At 41.1% G+C, this 22,502-nt stretch overlaps 1 protein-coding gene and 1 long non-coding RNA gene across 4 annotated transcripts in view; one reads left to right on the top strand and one right to left on the bottom strand.

Annotated features, from left to right (window-relative positions):
* Positions 1-1,067: 1,067 nt before the first annotated feature.
* abcd1 (ATP-binding cassette, sub-family D (ALD), member 1) overlaps positions 1,068-22,502 on the bottom strand; it is a 45,629-nt gene continuing 24,194 nt past the window's right edge. For 2 of the 3 annotated variants that reach the window (XM_051426688.1, XM_051426689.1), the window contains exons 11-17: positions 18,390-18,484; positions 15,968-16,113; positions 10,179-10,324; positions 9,890-9,974; positions 4,783-4,908; positions 4,480-4,567; positions 1,068-2,938 (exon numbers count right to left, since the gene is read on the bottom strand). In XM_051426688.1, coding sequence (XP_051282648.1) covers positions 2,819-2,938; positions 4,480-4,567; positions 4,783-4,908; positions 9,890-9,974; positions 10,179-10,324; positions 15,968-16,113; positions 18,390-18,484 — 806 coding nt within the window. In that variant the 3' untranslated portion in view covers positions 1,068-2,818. The remainder of the gene's footprint in view (positions 2,939-4,479; positions 4,568-4,782; positions 4,909-9,889; positions 9,975-10,178; positions 10,325-15,967; positions 16,114-18,389; positions 18,485-22,502) is intronic. The other variant, XR_007887854.1, reaches the window with a different exon arrangement.
* Positions 9,427-9,883, top strand: LOC127377163 (uncharacterized). The gene is made up of 3 exons (XR_007887643.1): positions 9,427-9,522; positions 9,579-9,697; positions 9,789-9,883. It is a non-coding gene; the product is annotated as an uncharacterized LOC127377163 (long non-coding RNA).

A 22,502-nucleotide genomic window follows, 5' to 3' on the forward strand; every position in this document is an offset into this window, starting at 1 on the left:
GATGTCATCAAAACTACATTGAATTAACAGTGAGAGTAAAACTAATCGAAGAACCAATGGGAGCACGTACAAGGAGAACAGAATGGGACCGAGGACTGAACCCTGAGGAACACCACAACTAAACAGAGCAGATAAAGACACATAATGATCAGAAAGACTCTTCTGACAAATACCAGTTCAATAACAACTTAACTTTGATAACTGCTACCTTTAATTATAACAACCTTTAATAATAATAATCTTTATTAATAACAACCTTTAATAAAACACATTTTTATTAAAAACTACCTTTAATACTAACAACCTTTAATAATAATAATCTTTATTAATAACTACCTTTAATAATAACAACCTTTGATAATAATAATCTTTATTAATAACAACCTTTAAACAAATCTTTATTAATAACTACCTTTAATAATAATAATCTTTATTAATAACAAACTTTAATAATAATAATCTTTATTAAAAACTACCTTTAATCATAACAACCTTTAATAATAATCTTTATTAATAACAACCTTTAATAATAATCTTTATTAATAACTACCTTTAATCATAACAACCTTTAATAATAATAATCCTTATTAATAACAACCTTCAATAATAATAATCTTTATTAATAACTTTTTTAACCATAACAACCTTTGATAATAACAATAATCTTTATTAATAACCTTTAATCATAATAATCTTTATTAATAACTACCTTTAATCATAACAACCTTTAATAATAATAATCCTTATTAATAACAACCTTCAATAATAATAATCTTTATTAATAACTTTTTTAACCATAACAACCTTTAATAATAACAATAATCTTTATTAATAACCTTTAATCATAATAATCTTTATTAATAACTACCTTAAAAAAAAAACTACCTGTAAAAAAAACTACTTATAATAAACATTTTCTTTAACAATTACTACCTTTAATAATTAACAATAATTATTCAATAATAGCTACTAACTGTGATGATTTCTGGAGTTGATTCTGTTTTGTTTATTTGTTCATTCTTTGCAACTTTATTTTGAAAAGCACCGGACAAATACAGGACAGGAAGTTATCATTTTGATCTTTTTTATTTTCTACTGTATAAAGTTCACATCATCATCATCCTCTGACATCACACATCATCATCATCATCATCATCATCCTCTGACATCACACATCATCATCATCATCATCGTTATCCTCTGACATCAATTCAATTCAATTCAATTCAATTTTATTTGTATAGCGCCAATTCATAACAGAAGTTATCTCAGGACACTTTTCAAATAGAGCAGGTCTAGACCGAACTCTTTAACATTAATTACAGAGACCCAACAGTACCACCATGAGCAAGACCTTGGAGACAAGGGCAAGGAAACACTGCCTGTTAAAAGGCAGAAACCTAGGACAGATCCTCCGGCTCTAGGTGGGTGGTCGTCTGTCTCGACCAGTTGGGGTGAGAGAGAGAGAGAGAGAGAGAGAGAGAGACAGACAGACAGACAGACAGACAGACAGGTGCACAGCAACAACAGTAGCAACAACTACACTAATAGTAGTGACTGATGATGAACATGAGGAAGATGATGACGATGACAACAGCAACGATCACACATCATCATCATCATCATCATCCTTTGACATCACACATCATCATCATCATCATCATCATCCTTTGACATCACACATCATCATCATCATCCTCTGACATCACACAGTGGATATAAACATTAAACATCTTTTTATATCAGACATTAAAATAATTTTTTTTATTAAAACTTTCCAGCAGCAGATTTATTGATTTATTGATCAGATGAATACAAACTGATAGACTATAGATTTATTATATTTCTATAAAACAAACTGCAGTCTGTCACATGACCTCCGACCTCTGTCAGCTGTTGGAGTTTGATTCTTTGATTTTATTTTGGTGCTACAGTTCCCATCATTGCTTTGTGTTAATGTTTGCACTGTAACCATGGAAACAGCCTGTTTAATAGACAGTTAATTACATCAGTGTGATTAACATGGTGTGTTCAGGGACTGGACAGAGGGTGGGTCAGCTGAGGTTTGACATCCTGAGTATATAGTGACAATTAATAATGAATAATCAATACATATTAATATAATAATTAATAATTAGTTTGACACTAAAAACATGCTGATGATTAAAAGTGACAACAACTAAAAACTGCTCATTAAAAAAATCATTCTTCATTATTTCATACCTGTAGATCAATGCTGCTGCTCCAGTTTAAACACTCATTTGTTAACAGTCACACTGGTAACAACAACTGGTCCAGCTAGAACCAGTTAGAACCTGCTAGAACCAGTTAGAACCAGCTAGAACCGGTAAGAACCGGCTAGAACCGGTAAGAACCGGCTAGAACCAGCTAGAACCAGTTAGAACCAGTTAGAACCTGCTAGAACCAGTTAGAACCAGCTAGAACCGGTTAGAACCAGTAAGAACCAGCTAGAACCAGTAAGAACCAGTTAGAACCAGCTAGAACCAGTAAGAACCAGCTAGAACCAGCTAGAACCAGTAAGAACCAGTTAGAACCAGTTAGAACCAGCTAGACTTATACAAGATTGCGACACATGTTGAGATTGTTTTAGACTGAAACTGAGGCAGAAAGTTACTGAGGAAACTAAACTAACTGAGAATAAACCCTCAGTGGTTCGGGGGCATGTGACTGGTGGAACTGTCCGAAAACCTAAAAACATCAAAGTGAAGATTAAAATCAGTCATGATGGAGCTGCCGTGTCTCCATGGTAACCAGTAAAAACAGCAGCAGAGAGTTCAGACTCCTCTTCATCTGTGGTTCACTCCTCCTCCTCCTCCTCCTCCTCCTCTCTCTCCCCCAGCAGGATACACAGCTCCGCCAGCCTCTGTTGCATCTTGGGAATTCCTGACAGCTGATTCTCCAGCCGCTGTTTCTCCTCCTGTGAGACAGGAAGCAGCGTCAGTGAGAGCGTTCACCTGCACAGGTAGCAGCCAATCGGCGTAGGAGCTGTCGGAGCATGCAGACTGAGCACGCTCAGTAGAGACTTCTAACTTCCTGTTTACCCATGGTTAAGCTGACAGGAGACTGTCTAACAGACCATAACCCCGACCCCCCAGAAAGAGCCGTAGAGGTCAGACTGTGGAACTACAGCGATGGCGTCCGTCACGGGTCCAAAAAGACTTTTTCCCATAATACACTGAGAAAGGCTGTAAACTGGTGGATAATTATTTTTAATGAAATTACTGATTTCAATGTTTCATCCATAAAGTCTGACAACAGTTTCAATTATTAATTATTGATCATTATCATCATCATCATCAGTCACTACTATTAGTGTAGTTGTTGCTGTGCACCTCTCTCTCTGTCTGTCTCTGTCTGTCTCTGTCTGTCTCTGTCTCTCAATTCAAATCAATTCAATTCAATTCAAATGGCTTTATTGGCGTGATGTAACACTGTACATATTGCCAAAGCAAGCGTTTGGAATTAAAAATAATAATAACAATAAAGGAAAACAATATTTACAATAAATGAATTATAATCTATACTGTTGGTAATACTGTAACTATGATTGACTCAATCACAATCACAATCAATCAATCTCAGTAAGTAATTAAATTAATTACAATCAATCAATCGATCAGTTTGTGTCAACTACAAATGTCATTAAAACAGTAGTAAAGTAACTACAGTTAAAACAAGTAGTCTGTTGTCAATATAACAGTAATTACAAATTATTAAATATAATATATAATATTAAAATATATTAAAATAAAAATAAAATAAATAGATAAAACTGTAAACGTGTGTGTGTGTGTGTGTGTGTGTGTGTGTGTGTGTGTGTGTATATTAAAAAACAACAAAAACAATGAATTATTTTATACATTTACAGAGTTTCCACTGGTTGTCCTCAGTTCGTGGCATGAGGAGACATATTTTGCTGCAATAATTTGACTTTTAGGCATTTCTCCCAGTAAATAGGGGAGTTTCTGTGTGTCTGATAATAATTCGAATTCGGGGTATATTTGGGAAATGTTTGGGAATTGTTTTTCTCTTAAAGTTTTGAATTTAGGGCATGAGGTTAGAAAGTGCAGCTCTGTCTCTACCTGTCCTCTGTCACACTGGGAGCAGAGTCTCTCCTCTTCTGGTAGCCAGTTCTGTCTGTGGCGACCCGTTTCTATGGCCAGGCTGTGTTCACTTAACCCTAACCCTAACCCTCTCTCTCGCTCTCTCTCTCTCTCTCTCTCTGTCTCTCACAGTGGTCTCTGTGGACCACTGAGCATGCTCAGTATGGATTATAATGAACAGAGCTCTGTATAGAGCTGAATAATGCGTCACTGTGATCTGTGGACTGCGTCCCATCAGTAAGTGTCACTGGTGACAGTGTTCCTGTTTATATGTGCCACAGGCGGCAGAGCGAAGACAGGAAGTGATGAGCAGAGACTCTACTGTAAACAGGAAGTGTTGTTGTTTATTTCTGACCTGCAGAGACAGACGAGTGGAGGCGTCCAGCGGCTCGAACCTCCATCCTCCCTCTCCGTCAAACTGCAGCAGGTGAGAGTGGTACTTCCTGTTGGAGAGAGACAGGAAGCTTCAGGGTGGAGCAGCTGTGAGATCAGCTCAGAGCTCTGCTGCTCCCTGTAGGCTGCACACAGCACTGCATCAATGTGGGGACATACAGAGATCAATACTGATCACAGATCAATCAATATATAGTACAACACTGCTGTTGTGTGTGTGTGTGTGTGTGTGTGTGTGTGTGTGTGTGTGTGTGCGCTCACTGACCACAGGGAGGGTCTGTGTGTGATTGACAGCAAGGCTATCCCAGCATCCTTTGCAGCCTGAAAGATGTTTCCCTCCACGTCGATGCTGACGGCACTTGTACACTCGTCCAACAGAGCATAACGAGGGCTGGGCGAGAGACATTCACACAGACAGAGAGAGATAGACAAACAGCCAGAGAGAGAGAGAGACAGAGAGAGAGACAGACAGACAGACAGAGAGAGACAGAGAGAGAGAGAGAGAGAGACAGAGAGAGAGAGAGACACAGACACACAGACAGACAGACAGACAGACAGACAGAGAGAGAGAGAATCTTATATATAGTTGAAAATTAACAAAAAGATTATTTGTACTGAGCAACATGTCTACATGTGTGCCATCTATATACCTCCATCAGAATCCCCCTACTACAACCCAGATATTTTCTCTGTTCTTGAGGAAGAAATTAACCATTATAAAACCATGGGAAATGTATTACTCTGTGGGGACTTGAACGCTCGAACAGGGGAAAGAGCTGACACTATGAACACCCAGGGAGACACTTACACTTACCTGGAAGCACCTGCTTCCCCCTCCCTGAATGTCCTACTAGAAAGAGCTTTGACAAGCTTACTAATACAAGTGGTATGCAGCTTTTACAGCTCTGCTGTACACTGGGTCTGTACATAGTCAACGGCAGGCTACGAGGGGACTCTCTGGGTCGCTACACTTACAGCTCAGCTCTTGGCAGTAGTAAGGTAGATTATTTCATTACAGATCTAGATCCAATGTCTCTCAGAGCTTTCACAGTCAGCCCCCTCACACCCCTCTCAGACCACAGCAAAATCACAATCTATCTGAAAAGGGCCCAGTCTAACTCTGGAGCCCCTAGTGCCTGTGAACTGTTTAACAGCACATACTCATACAGATGGACCCCTGACAGCATGGGGGCGTACCAAAAGGCACTGGAAAATCAAAACATATATGATTTAACTCATTTATTTCTAACCGAATCATTTCCCCACAATAATTCTGGTGTAAATTCTGCTGTGGACAAAATCAATTCAATTTTTCCTCATTTGGCTCTATTGTCTAATTTGAAAGCCTCCAAACCAAAATCTCAACAAATGAACAATAACAAATGGTTTGACACTGAATGCAAAAACCTAAGGAAAACTTTAAGGAAATTATCAAATGAAAAGCATAGAGACCCAGATAACCACAACATACGCTGTCAATATGAGGCCACTCTGAAACAATACAAGTACACCCTAAAAACAAGGAAAGAAAAACACAGCAAGAACCAGCTCTGTGAAATTGAGGAATCCCTCGAATCCAACCAGTTCTGGGAGAAATGGAACAACCTAAACAAAACCCAGCAGGATGAATTGGCGATCCAAGATGGAAATACTTGGATTAATCACTTTAGTGAATTATAAAGTAATATTACAAAAGATTATGATCAGTACAAGATATTCACAAAATGGAAAACTCTGGAGGCGGTGATAAAATCCAACCAAAACCCTCTAGATTACCCAGTAACAGAACAAGAATTAACAGAAGTCATCCAGTCCCTGAAAGGAAAAAAGCCTTGTGGAATCGATGGAATCCTCAACAAAATGATCAAATACTCAGACCATAAAATCAGATTGGCTATACTAAAACTATTCAATACTATTCTGTCAACTGGAGCTTTTCCAGACATCTGGAACAAAGGTTTAATAACCCCAATTCATAAATCCGGAAATAAATATGATCCAAATAACTACAGAGGAATATGTGTCTCCATCATTAATAAACGACTTGTCAACTTTCTTGATGACCACAATATTCTGCATAAATGCCAAATTGGCTTCTTGCCAAATTGCCGCACAACGGACCATATATGTACCCTCCAGACTTTAATTGATCAAGAATTAAAAATTAAGAAAAGAAAGGTATATGCATGTTTTGTTAACTTCAAAAAAGCCTTTGATTCCATCTGGCACGAGGGCCTTTTCTATAGGCTACTTGAAAGTGGCATTGGAGGAAAAACATATGATCTGATTAAGAACATGTATACAAAAAGTGAATGTGCTGTAAAGATTGGAAACAAACAAACAGCGTTCTTCTCCCAGGGCCGGGGAGTGAGGCAGGGATGCAATCTCAGTCCAGTTCTCTTCAATCTATACATCAATAAATTAGCGAATCAACTAGAGCGTTCCACGGCACCTGGCCTCACCCTGAACGACACAGAGATCAGAGGTCTGCTGTATGCAGATGACTTAGTGTTGCTCTCACCTACTAAAGACGGTTTGCAGCAGCACCTTAATCTCCTGCAGAGATTTTGTCAGACCTGGGCCCTGACAGTAAACACAGCAAAGACTAAGATAATGATCTTTCAGAAACAATACAGAAATCAGGTTACACACAATTTCTATTTAGACACCACTAAATTACAACATACAAAAAACTACACTTACCTTGGCCTCAACATTACATACACAGGAAACCTCAACATGGCTGTGAAAGATCTGAGGGACAAAGCAAGGAGAGCTTTCTATGCAATAAAGAGAAACATTCAAATCTATATTCCAATCGAAATCTGGCTTAAAATTTTCCAATTTGTACTAGAACCAATAATTCTATATGGCAGCAAAATTTGGGGACCAAAACTAAATAATACATTTGACAAATGGGACAAAACAATCATAGAATCTTTCCACAGCGAGTTCTGTAAGAGCATCCTGCAGGTGCAGAGAAAAACACCAAATAATCTGTGCAGAGCAGAGCTCGGCCAATACCCCCTCCTACTAAAAATACAGAAAAGATCAATTACATTTTACAATCACTTAAAATCAGTTAACCCCCAGAAGGGGTGTAACGGTACACACAAGTCACGGTTCGGTACGTACCTCGGTATGGGGGTCATGGTTCGGTACGGGTTCGGTACAAGGGTAAAAAAAATGTAAAAATCACATATAAAAGACTAGCTTTTTTTCATTTATTTTGAACAGACACCAATTGACTGCAAAATAAAAAACAATCTCCTGTTATAAAAGTAAAAAATAAATAGAATAAAACATATAACAAATGTATTAGGAGGGTTCAGATAGACTGAGGTAGTCAGGTAGCACTTCTTGCCAACTGGCAACTTTGGTTACATCATTATAAGAACAGCATATGGGCGCATAGATGTTGATATGTATACGCCAATTGCTTCTGTGATGTTTTTGGCCCTGTCAGTGTTAATGTCAAGAGGTGGCTTAAAAGCAGCAGGGATAAGTTGTTGCACCAGTGACAGATATGTTGGGGTGATGCCGTCTTATGTGGGTTAGCATGTTTGAGGTGTTGCCAGCAAGATACTGCACCTCCGTGAAACATCGCCGGCAGAAAGTCTTTGTCCAGTCCATCACTCGCGTGTTATCACCATTATATTGTACTGGGAAGCCAAAGTGCTCCAAACAGCTGATTTAAATGAAGCCGGCGGCTCCTCCAACTCCACACTTTCCATCACTTTTCTTATTCGTTCTTTTTTGTAACTACTACTTCTTCTTCTGTAATGACTGTTTCTGGCAGCTTTTAGGCTCATTACCGCCACCTGGATTAAAGTGAGGACTCAATTTTTTTATAAACTCACTCAGACGTATTCGTCGTATGACTGCGTGCACCGAACTGTGACGCCCGTACCATGACAGTTCGGGACGAATACAAGTACCGTTACACCCCTAACCCCCAGACATACCATCACAAAGCCCTAACATACCAGGAGCTGAAACCAGAGAAGAGTCCCCTCAGCCAGCTGGTCCTGAGGCTCTCTGCAGTAACATGTCCCCAACAGCCTCAGGACAGCAACACCAACTCAATCAGACCAAACCAAATTATCAACAAGCAAAAAGAAAAATATATTGAATACTGGAAAGAAATGACCAAATCACAAAGTAAATTACAATGTTATCTGACCTTAAAAAGATAATTCACACTGGCAAATTACCTGATCACAATAAAATGTCCTAAATTAAGAAAAATGCTGACAATGTACAGACTGAGTGAACACAGCCTGGCCATAGAAACGGGTCGCCACAGACAGAACTGGCTACCAGAAGAGGAGAGACTCTGCTCCCAGTGTGACAGAGGACAGGTAGAGACAGAGCTGCACTTTCTAACCTCATGCCCTAAATTCAAAACTTTAAGAGAAAAACAATTCGCAAACATTTCCCAAATATACCCCGAATTCGAATTTATATCAGACTCACAGAAACTCCCCTATTTACTGGGAGAAATGCCCAAAAGTCAAATTATTACAGCAAAATATGTCTCCTCATGCCACGAACTGAGGACAACCAGTGGAAACTCAGATAAATGTATAAAATATTTTTTTTTCTCTTCTTCTTTGTTATTACTGTTATATTGACAACAGAATACTTGTTTTAACTGTAGTTACTTTACTACTGTTTTAATGACATTTTTAGTTGACACAAACTGATTGATTGATTGATTGATTGTAATTAATTACTTATTGACTGAGATTGATTGATTGTGACTGTGATTGTGTTTGAGTCAATCATAGTTACAGTATTACCAACAGTATAGATTATAATTCATTTATTGTAAATATTGTTTTTCTTTATTGTTATTATTATTATTTTTAATTCCAAACGCTTGCTTTGACAATATGTACAGTGTTACGTCACGCCAATAAAGCCATTTGAATTGAATTGAATTGAGAGAGACAGTTAGCAGTTAGCAGCCAGCAGTTAGCAGCCAGCATTTAGAAGGCAGAAGGTAGCAGGAAGCAGTTAGCAGCCAGCAGTTAGCAGCCAGCATTTAGAAGGCAGAAGGTAGCAGGAAGCAGTTAGCAGTGAGCAGGTAGCAGTTAGCAGTTAGCAGGTAGCAGTCAGCACGTAGCAGTCAGCAATTAGCAGGTAGCAGTTAGCAGGTAGCAGTTAGTAGTTAGCAGGTAGCAGTTAGCAGGTAGCAGTCAGCACGTAGCAGTCAGCAATTAGCAGGTAGCAGTTAGCAGGTAGCAGTTAGTAGTTAGCAGGTAGCAGGTAGCAGTTAGCAGGTAGCAGTCAGCACGTAGCAGTCAGCAATTACAGGTAGCAGTTAGCAGTTAGCAGTCAGCAGGTAGCAGTCAGCAGTAAATATTTACCAGTGGTAGAACATGCGAGCCATTCCCATCCTCTGTTTCTCTCCTCCAGACAGAACGTCTTTCCAGTCACTGACCGCCTCCCAACCTGACAGACAAACACAGTACAACATGTAATAGTCTGTGTATTTATACTGCTTTTAATGCATGATAATGATCATAAGATCAAGTATTTGGATATTTTATGTCGGTATATTACAGAACTGCAGTAAAAGTAATTCTGATTCAAGGATATTTTATTGTCCTTCACAACAACGTTGTTTATTTTAAAATCCTAAAGAAAGACACTGACCTCCCTCTCGGTCCAGGATGTAGAGCAGGTGGACCGTCCGAAGGATCTCTTCCAGATCTGAATCTGTGATTCCTCGCTGAACCATCTCCTCCACAGAATCTGGATAGATCACCTGGTCTCTAAGGGTCCCCTCTGACATGTAGGGCCTGTACAGTACACAGTACAACATCACTACTACAGTACCACTACAGTACAACATCACTACAACAGTACCACTACAGTACAACATCACTACTACAGTACCACTACAGTACAACATCCCTACTACAGTACCACTACAGTACAACATCACTACTACAGTACCACTACAGTACAACATCACTACTACAGTACCACTACAGTACAACATCCCTACTACAGTACCACTACAGTACAACATCACTACTACAGTACAACATCCCTACTACAGTACAACATCCCTACTACAGTACAACATCACTACTACAGTACAACATCACTACTACGGTACCACTACAGTACAACATCCCTACTACAGTACAACATCACTACTACAGTACAACATCCCTACTACAGTACAACATCACTACTACAGTACAACATCACTACTACAGTACCACTACAGTACAACATCCCTACTACAGTACAACATCACTACTACAGTACCACTACAGTACAACATCCCTACGACAGTACCACTACAGTACAACATCACTACTACAGTACCACTACAGTACAACATCCCTACTACAGTACAACATCACCACTACAGTACAACATCCCTACTACAGTACAACATCACTACTACAGTACAACATCACTACTACAGTACCACTACAGTACAACATCCCTACTACAGTACAACATCACTACTACAGTACAACATCACTACTACAGTACCACTACAGTACAACATCCCTACTACAGTACAACATCACTACTACAGTACCACTACAGTACATCATCCCTACAGTCCACTACAGTACAACATCACTACTACAGTACCACTACAGTACAACATCCCTACTACAGTACAACATCCCTACTACAGTACATCACTACTACAGTACCACTACAGTACATCACTACTACAGTACCACTACAGTACATCATCCCTACGACAGTACCACTACAGTACAACATCCCTACTACAGTACAACATCACCACTACAGTACAACATCCCTACTACAGTACAACATCACTACTACAGTACAACTTCACTACTACAGTACCACTACAGTACAACATCCCTACTACAGTACAACATCACTACTACAGTACAACATCACTACTACAGTACCACTACAGTACAACATCCCTACTACAGTACAACATCACTACTACAGTACCACTACAGTACAACATCCCTACTACAGTACAACATCACTACTACAGTACCACTACAGTACAACATCCCTACGACAGTACCACTACAGTACAACATCACTACTACAGTACCACTACAGTACAACATCCCTACTACAGTACAACATCACCACTACAGTACAACATCCCTACTACAGTACAACATCACTACTACAGTACAACATCACTACTACAGTACCACTACAGTACAACATCCCTACTACAGTACAACATCACTACTACAGTACCACTACAGTACATCATCCCTACGACAGTACCACTACAGTACAACATCACTACTACAGTACCACTACAGTACAACATCCCTACTACAGTACAACATCCCTACTACAGTACATCATTACTACAGTACCACTACAGTACATCATCCCTACGACAGTACCACTACAGTACAACATCACTACTACAGTACCACTACAGTACAACATCCCTACTACAGTACAACATCACCACTACAGTACAACATCCCTACTACAGTACAACATCACTACTACAGTACAACTTCACTACTACAGTACAACATCCCTACTACAGTACATCACTACTACAGTACCACTACAGTACATCATCCCTACGACAGTACCACTACAGTACAACATCACTACTACAGTACCACTACAGTACAACATCCCTACTACAGTACAACATCACCACTACAGTACAACATTCCTACTACAGTACAACATCACTACTACAGTACAACTTCACTACTACAGTACCACTACAGTACAACATCCCTACTACAGTACAACATCACTACTACAGTACCACTACAGTACAACATCCCTACTACAGTACAACATCACTACTACAGTACAACATCACTACTACAGTACCACTACAGTACAACATCCCTACTACAGTACAACATCCCTACTACAGTACAACATCACTACTACAGTACCACTACAGTACAACATCCCTACTACAGTACAACATCACTACTACAGTACCACTACAGTACAACATCCCTACTACAGTACAACATCACTACTACAGTACCACTACAGTACAACATCCCTACGACAGTACCACTACAGTACAACATCACTACTACAGTACCACTACAGTACAACATCCCTACTACAGTACAACATCACCACTACAGTACAACATCCCTACTATAGTACAACATCACTACTACAGTACAACATCACTACTACAGTACCACTACAGTACAACATCCCTACTACAGTACAACATCACTACTACAGTACCACTACAGTACATCATCCCTACGACAGTACCACTACAGTACAACATCACTACTACAGTACCACTACAGTACAACATCCCTACTACAGTACAACATCCCTACTACAGTACAACATCACTACTACAGTACCACTACAGTACATCATCCCTACGACAGTACCACTACAGTACAACATCACTACTACAGTACCACTACAGTACAACATCCCTACTACAGTACACATCACTACTACAGTACAACATCCCTACTACAGTACAACATCACTACTACAGTCCCACTACAGTACAACATCACTACTACAGTACCACTACAGTACAACATCCCTACTACAGTACAACATCACTACTACAGTACAACATCACTACTACAGTACCACTACAGTACAACATCCCTACTACAGTACAACATCACTACTACAGTACCACTACAGTACAACATCCCTACTACAGTACAACATCACTACTACAGTACCACTACAGTACAACATCCCTACTACAGTACAACATCACTACTACAGTACAACATCACTACTACAGTACCACTACAGTACAACATCCCTACTACAATACAACATCACTACTACAGTACCACTACAGTACAACATCCCTACTACAGTACAACATCACTACTACAGTACCACTACAGTACAACATCCCTACTACAGTACAACATCCCTACTACAGTACATCACTACTACAGTACCACTACAGTACAACATCCCTACTACAGTACAACATCACTACTACAGAACAACATCACTACTACAGTACCACTACAGTACAACATCCCTACTACAGTACAACATCACTACTACAGTACCACTACAGTACAACATCCCTACTACAGTACAACATCACTACTACAGTACCACGTACAGTACAACATCCCCACTACAGTACAACATCCCTACTACAGTACAACATCACTACTACAGTACCACTACAGTACAACATCCCTACTACAGTACAACATCCCTACTACAGTACAACATCACTACTACAGTACCAGTACAGTACAACATCCCTACTACAGTACAACATCACTACTACAGTACCACTACAGTACAACATCACTACTACAGTACAACATCCCTACTACAGTACAACATCACTACTACAGTACCACTACAGTACAACATCCCTACTACAGTACAACATCACTACTACAGTACAACATCACTACTACAGTACCACTACAGTACAACATCCCTACTACAGTACAACATCCCTACTACAGTACAACATCACTACTACAGTACCACTACAGTACAACATTCCTACTACAGTACAACATCACTACTACAGTACCACTACAGTACAACATCCCTACTACAGTACAACATCACTACTACAGTATCACTACAGTACAACATCCCTACTACAGTACAACACCACTACTACAGTACCACTACAGTACAACATCACTACTACAGTACTCTCCTGTGGAACCAGCTTCCAGTTGTGGTTCGGGAGGCAGACACCCTCTCCAAATTTAAGAGTAGGCTTAAGACATTCCTCTTTGATAAAGCTTATAGTTAGGGCTGGATCAGGTGAGTCCTGAACCATCCCTTAGTTATGCTGCTATAGGCCTAGACTATCGGGGGATTTCCCATGAAGCACTGAGCTCCTCTCTTCCTCTCTCTTTCTGCACTCATTCATGTTCCATTAATGCATGTTACTAACTTCACTTCTTCCCCGGAGTTCTTGTGCTTTCTCGTCTCGCAGGTTCTTATCGATCCTGGTGGAGCCTCCTGCCATGGTCCTGCTAGATTGCCATTACCAATACTGTTGTTGCTGTGCACCTGTCTGTCTGTCTGTCTGTCTGTCTGTCTCTCTCTCTCTCTCTCTCTCTCTCTCTCACCCCAACTGGTCGAGACAGACGACCACCCACCTAGAGCCGAAGGATCTGTCCTAGGTTTCTGCCTTTTAACAGGCAGTTTTTCCTTGCCCTTGTCGCCAGGTGCTTGCTCATGGTGGTACTGTTGGGTCTCTGTAATTAATGTTATAAGGAGTTCTGTCTTGAGCTGCCCTATCTGAAAAGTGTCCTGAGATAACTTCTGTTATGAATTGGCGCTATACAAATAAAATTGAATTGAATTGAATTGAATAGCATTAGTAGTAGTAGTAATAGCATCAGTAGTAGTAGTAGTAGTAGTAGCAGTAGCAGTAGCAGTAGCAGTAGTAGTAGTAGTAGCAGTAGTAGTAGTGACAGTAGCAGTAGTAGTAGTAGTAGCAGTAGCAGTAGTAGTAGTAGTAGCAGTAGCAGTAGTAGTAGTAGTAGCAGTAGCAGTAGTAGTAGTAGTAGCAGTAGCAGTAGTAGTAGTAGTAGCAGTAGTAGTAGTGACAGTAGCAGTAGTAGTAGTAGTAGCAGTAGTAGTAGACGGTAGCAGTAGCAGTAGTAGTAGCAGTAGCAGTAGCAGTAGTAGTAGTAGTGGCAGCGGAGCGCGCAGCAGTAGCAGTGGTAGCAGTAGTAGTAGTGACAGTAGCAGTAGTAGCAGAGTAGCAGCAGCAGCAGCAGCAGTAGCAGCAGCAGCAGCAGCAGCAGTAGTGGTAGTAGTAGCAGTAGCGGTAGAGTGGTAGCAGTAGTGGCAGTGTAGTGTGCAGTGGCAGTAGTAGTAGTAGCAGCAGCAGCAGCATGGTAGTAGTAGCAGCAGCAGTAGTAGTGACAGCAGCAGCAGTAGTAGTAGCAGCAGCAGCAGCAGCAGCAGCAGCAGCAGCAGCAGCAGCAGTAGCAGTAGCAGCAGCAGCAGCAGCAGCAGCAGCAGCAGCAGCAGCAGTAGCAGCAGCAGCAGCAGCAGCAGTAGTAGTAGCATCACTGGCAGCAGCAGCAGCAGCAGCAGCAGCAGCAGCAGCAGTAGCAGTAGCAGCAGCAGCAGCAGCAGCAGCAGCAGTAGCAGCATTACTGGTAGCAGCAGTAGTAGCAGCAGTAGTATGACAGTAGCAGTAGTAGTAGTAGCATTACTGGTGGCAGCAGTAGTAGCAGTAGAGAGTGCAGTAGCAGTAGTAGTAGTAGTAGCAGTAGCAGTAGCAGTAGTAGTAGTAGTAGCAGTAGTAGTAGTAGTAGCAGTAGTAGTAGCAGTAGTAGTAGTAGCAGTAGCAGTAGTAGTAGTAGCATTACTGGTAGCAGTAGTAGTAGCAGTAGTAGAAGTGACAGTAGCAGTAGTAGTAGTAGTAGCAGTAGTAATAGTAGCATTAGCAGTAGCAGTAGTAGTAGCATTAGTAGTAGTACCTCTGTGGTATGTAGAACATGTGCTGAGGTTCTGGACGGTACAGTATTCCTCCATAAACAGGCCACAGTCCACTGAGGATCCTGAACAGAGAACTCTTCCCGCAGCCGTTTGGACCCGTGATCAATACATTCATCCCCTCATCAACCTACAGACAGACAGACAGACAGACAGACAGACAACTGAAATTTAAGAGAAACTGACTCATTGATTAAACAGGATAAAACCTGATCAGAATCTTAAAGAGCTCAGTAGCGATGGACTGTACTTACACAGTGCCTTTCTAGTCTTTCGACCACTCAACATGTTGTATGCTACCACACTCAATCAGCCACACTCATGTATACACTAAGTTGGGGTTCAGGTCTTGCTCAAGGACACGAGAGGGACAGGGAACGGCCAACCTTATGATTGGTGGACGATCCGCTCTACCTCTGCCCCAATCAAACACTTTACATTAAAATGGAACTTGTATAGACTCCACTGAACTCTTAAGGTGGTAACAGTTAAGAAACAGGAATAAATGTTGCTGTTACCTTCCAGAATATCAATATGCAACAGATATATGGAGCTTATCTATACATATCTCCATCAATTTATAGTATGTACACAGTATCTCCAACCTGTCCCAAATGAGAACTAATTACTGGAACCAGCTCACATTGCTTTTGAGAGAAACTGATCAATATAAAGAAATAAGCAACAAAACTCATTCATACTAGGAGGAGTACACAAAGAAACAGCTGAACTTATCTTAATGTGGGCTGTAGGACGGCTGTAGTGAGAGTGGGGGCGATCAATAGTGGAAATCTCTGATATCTGCTGTTGGTGGAGAACTCGTTTTGTAAGAAAACGAGAACGCTGTGTGTGAACCGATAATAAAAATACTCTGTATGTGGCACAATATTAAAAAAGTCCAGATTTTCTAGCTGTGATGTTTTTAGGCATTAATCTGCAGGAGGGAGTGAATATTGCAAAAATACTTGAGATGTTTTTGTATAATTCATTAAAAATCAAAGACAACCTGTTCCAGAGAGAATAACATCTGATTGCAGGATCAATGTGAGATGCCTGCACCTTCATAGCCAGAAACCAGGAAGCGAGTCAGGTTTGTACAAGACACTAATGTGACTGTGACTGGATGAAACTGTATAATTCACTGTGACTGGATGAAACTGTGTTGATTGTTGAAACATCCAGTCCGTCCACTGACTGCTGGATGCCCTTCAGTCATGTAATCAGCTCCCTTTGCTGAAGAAGACCATGAGCTATAGTTAAAAGGTCTGAGAATAATTAAGTAAGTGGACCTTGAGTTTAGAATATTTTATATTATAGATATCTGTCCCAAATTTTGTACAAAGTGAAGGACTTCTATTGTATTTATCCTGACAGATTAATATCACATTATTATACTATACTATCAGATAATGAATAATACGTTCATAACTGTGTATCTATGTATTAAAAGTGCATTAATATCTCTATATATTAATATTTCTATACATTAATCAATAACCTCTGTCTATATGAATATGTGTGTAATGCTGTGAACTGACTGCAGAAGCTGAAATCTTCCTCAAAAGCACAATCTGAGCAAGCAGACCAATCACAGAGAGCAGAGGTCAAAGGTCGGAATCAGACGACAGAGAGGACTTTCTGTTTCCATCAATGTTCTTCTACGTTGTGTTTCCGTCTCTTCCTCAGGAGAAATGTCACTCTATAATCCCTCTATTGTGAGTCAGTGAATGCTAATGAGCTCTGCTCTGACCTTTGACCTCTGACACAGCGAGACAACAGCTCAAAGAATGAGAGGAGAATAAAAGATTAAAGAGTTCACTGAGCGTGCTCAGTAGTGACATCATGTCCATCCTATGTGAGCAGGAAGCTCAGGGTGGAACAAATAAGGATTATTGATTGTTATAGTTTAATATTAGTTTGTATGATAAAATATAGAACATTGATCATGATGAGAACATGTGCTGATGTTCACTGGAACCACACTGACACCATGTGGTCACTCTCACACACTGCAGTCTGAAGGAACATCTAATATTTATAATATATTTATAATCAACATTAACAACCACCATTCAGGAAGAGAAGAAGACAGAAATAATAATATTCTGTTGGTGACGTTTTATTGATCAATATCATCAATATACACTTTTAGACATATTACATTTATGGCCAAAGGTTGTGAGCAAAGTGTGTGTGTGTTACTGTGTGTTACTGTGTGTGTGTGTGTGTGTCTTACTGTGTGTTACTGTGTGTGTGTGTGTTACTGTTTGTGTGTGTGTGTGTGTGTGTGGGCGTGTGTGTGAGTGTGTGTGTGTGTGTGTGTGTGTGTGTGTGTGTGTGTGTGTGTGTGTGTGCGCATGTGTGTGCGTGTGTGCGTGTGTGTGTGTGTTACTGTGTGTGTCTTACCTGGATATTGAGGCTGGAAACCACAACGTCTCCGGTCGGTGTGATTATTGGCAGGTTCTCACAGCGAATCATCTTCTCCACACTGATCACATGACCTGCACACAGTAACACACACTAACACACACAGTAACACAAAAAGTAACACACGCACACACACACACTATGTATATATATGTACGATAAACACTTCAGTGACCAGAGTTTTATTTGCTTCAGTCCCTGAACACAACCGCTGTATGGGACCTGTAGCCACAGCAGGTTAGTAAAGGAGACCTCTCTACTTGAGATCCTGCTTTAATTAAACTTACATACACTGTATCACTATATCACTATATCACTGTATCACTATATGACTATATCACTATATCACTGTATCACTTTATCACTGTATCACTATATGACATCACTATATCACTATATCACTATATCACTATCACTTTATCACTGTATCACTATATGACTATATCACTATATCACTGTATCACTATATGACTATATCACTATATGACCATATCACTATATCACTGTATCACTTTATCACTGTATCACTATATGACATCACTATATCACTGTATCACTATATCACTATATCACTGTGTCACTATATGACTATATCACTATATGACCATATCACTATATCCCTATACCACTGTATCACTATATGACTGTATCACTATTTCTGTATCAAGTTTAGTCCCTAAATCAGATAAAGTAATTATTGTAGGTGATTTTAATATTCATGTGGATGTTAACAATGACAGCCTTAGTAATGCATTTATATCATTAATAGACTCAATTAGCTTCTGTCAGAGTGTAAATAAACCAACTCATTGTTTTAATCACACTCTCAACCTCTTTCTATCATATGGCATTGATATTGAACATTTAATAGTCTTCCCACATAATCCTTTTCTATCTGACCATTATTTAATATCTTTTGAATTCATATTATTAGATTATAGGCCATTAGGCAAAACTTCCTACAGCAGATGTCTATCTGACAGTGCTGTAGCTAAATTTAAGGAGGAGATTCCATCAGTGTTTTATTTGCCTACGAGGAACGTGACCTGGTGCAGTTGGTGCATAAAATATACACATATACAAATACAAATATACAAATATACAATTATTCAAATCACACAAAAATCACACAGAAAATAAATAGATAAAGATAAGAAGAGAAAGAGAAAGCTGTGCAGAAGAACGTGGGTGCATTAATGTAATGCATACTTTATATACAGGGTGGGTATAAGAGTCAATGACAGTGGGTAATCCGGGCCTTATTAAGGAGGCCAGCTGCAGACGGGAAGAAATTGTTTTTATGGCGAGACGTTTTAGTCCTGATGGACCGCAGCCTCCTGCAAGAGGGAAGTATCTCAAAGAGATTGTGACCGGGGTGGGAGGGGTCAGCCACAATCTTACCTGCACGCTTCCTGGTCCTAGAGACGTACAGGTCCTGGATGGATGGCAGATTGCAGCCGATCACCTTCTCAGCTGATCGAATGATACGCTGCAGTCTGCCCTTGTCCTTGGCAGTGGCCGCAGCGTACCAGATGGTGATGGATGAGGTGAGGATGGACTCAATGATGGCAGTGTAGAAGTGCACCATCATTATCTTTGGCAGGTTGAACTTCTTCAGCTGCCGCAGGAAGTACATCCTCTGCTGGGCTTTCTTAGAGAGGGAGCTGATGTTCAGCTCCCACTTGAGGTCCTGGGTGATAATGCTACCCAGAAAGCGGAAGGACTCCACAGAGTCAACTGGGGAGTCACACAGGATGATGGGGGTGGGTGGGGCTGGGTTCTTCCTAAAGTCCACAACCATCTCCACTGTTTTTAGAGCGTTTAGCTCCAGGTTGTTCTGGCTGCACCAGGTCACCAGATGGTCAATCTCCCATCTGTAGGCAGACTCATCTCCACCAGAGATGAGCCCAATGAGGGAGGTGCCATCCGCAAACTCCAGGAGCCTGACGGACTGGTGACTGGAGGTGCAGGTGTTAGTATACAGGGAGAAGAGCAGAGGAGAAAGAACGCAGCCCTGAGGGGATCCAGTGCTGATGGTCTGGGAGTCAGAGACATTTTTCCCCAGCTTCACGTGCTGTTTCCTGTCAGACAGGAAGTCTGTGATCCACCTGCAGGTGGAGTCAGGCACAGTGAGCTGGGAGAGCTTGTCCTGTAGCAGAGCAGGGATGATAGTGTTAAACGCAGAGCTGAAGTCCACAAACAGGATCCTGGTGTAGGTTCCTGGGGAGTCCAGATGCTGGAGGGTGAAGTGCAGGGCCATGTTTACTGCGTCGTCCACAGACCTGTTGGCTCTGTAGGCGAACTGCAGGGGGTCCATGAGAGGGTCCGTTATGGCTTTCAGACGGGAGAGCACAAGACACTCAAAAGACTTCATGACCACAGAGGTGAGGGCAACCGGTCTGTAGTCAGTCTGGTGAGGTGGGGCTGGTGAGGGGTGTCATGGGGGAAGGTGTCAGGACTGCTCCTTTGTCTGTCGAAGCGGCAGTAGAACTCATTCAGCTAGTTTGCCAGGCGCAAATCATTGATGGAGTGGGGGGTTTCAGGCTTGTAGTTAGTTATCTGTCTGAGCCCCTTCCAGACAGAACCAGAGTCATTGGCTGAGAACTGATGTTGAAGTTTCTCAGAGTACTGTCGTTCAGCTTCTCTCACCGCCTTGCTAAACTTGTACTTTGACTCCTTAAACTTGTCCCTGTCCCCACTCCTTAACACTTGCTCCTTCTGCAACCGTAGCTGAATGAGTTTGGGTAAAAAACAAGGTTTGTTTTTTTTTGGGGGGGTGGGGCAGAAGAGAAAGAAGTCCCCAAAAAGGAGGGGGGGTGTTGGCCCCCCCCCCCTCAAAAAAAAAAAAAAAAAAAAAAAAAAAAAAAAAAAAAACGGGGGGGGGAATGAATGTTAGTTTCTGCAGGACTTTGCCAACCTGGTGAATGTGTCTGAAAGGGTGAATGTTTGGCTGTGTGAAACCAGGGTTTAAAGGTGGTCAGTTATTTGTAACTCACCCTGGTGCGTGATGGTACACAGCAATTCAATTCAATTCAATTCAATTTTATTTGTATAGCGCCAATTCATAACAGAAATTATCTCAGGACACTTTTCAAACAGAGTAGGTCTAGACCGAACTCTTTAAAACATTATTTACAGAGACCCAAACAGTACCACCATGAGCAAGCACTTGGCGACAAGGGCAAGGAAAAACTGCCTGTTAAAAGGCAGAAACCTAGGACAGATCCTTCAGCTCTAGGTGGGTGGTCATCTGCCTCGACCAGTTGGGGTGAAAGAGAGAGAGAGAAAGAGAGAGAGAGAGAGACAGAGAGAGAGACAGACAGACAGGTGCACAGCAACAACAGTATTGGCAATAGCAATCTAGCAGGAGCAGTCCTCACAGAAGCTGATATATGATGTCACAGCCTCTGTGTACTCATCCAGACTTTCAGTAGCAGTCCTGAACACATCCCAGTCAGTAGAGTCCAAACACGCCTGGAGATCCTCCACAGCTTCACTGGTCAACTGCTTTGATGTCCTCACAACAGGTTTGCAGAGCTTTAATTTCTGCCTGTATGAGGGAATCAGGTGGACCATGACGTGGTCGGAGAGGCCCAGTGCGGCGCGGGGTGATAAGCTTCGCTGACTGTAGTGTAACAGTGATCCAGTATATTCTTCTCTCTGGTCGGGCATTTAATAAACTGTTTATATTTTGGAAAATTCTTTTGTTAAAGTCACCAAGGACGATAACTAAAGAGTCCAGGTTAGTCCGCTCCACACACAGTATCTGGTCGCTGGCGCTGTGCCTCCTGCACGTTGGCCTGCGGTGGAATGTAAACACCGACCAGAATGAATGAAACAAACTCATGGGGGGAGTAAAAAGGTTTGTAGTTTATGATGAAATATTCCAGAGTAGAAGAGCAGTGCTGTTGGATCACTGTCACATCATTACACCAGCTACTGTCCACCCTTTTTTTTGCCGGAGAGTTCCGTGTCACGTTCCGCTCTGAAGACTTGGAAGCCTGCCAGCTGCAGCGCAGAGTCCGGTACCGATCCACACAGCCACGTCTCCGTGAAGCATAAAACAGAGGATGAAGAAAAGACAGTTTTTCC

Source organism: Dicentrarchus labrax, unplaced genomic scaffold (assembly GCF_905237075.1).
Source record: "Dicentrarchus labrax unplaced genomic scaffold, dlabrax2021, whole genome shotgun sequence".
Classification (NCBI taxonomy): domain Eukaryota; kingdom Metazoa; phylum Chordata; class Actinopteri; family Moronidae; genus Dicentrarchus; species Dicentrarchus labrax.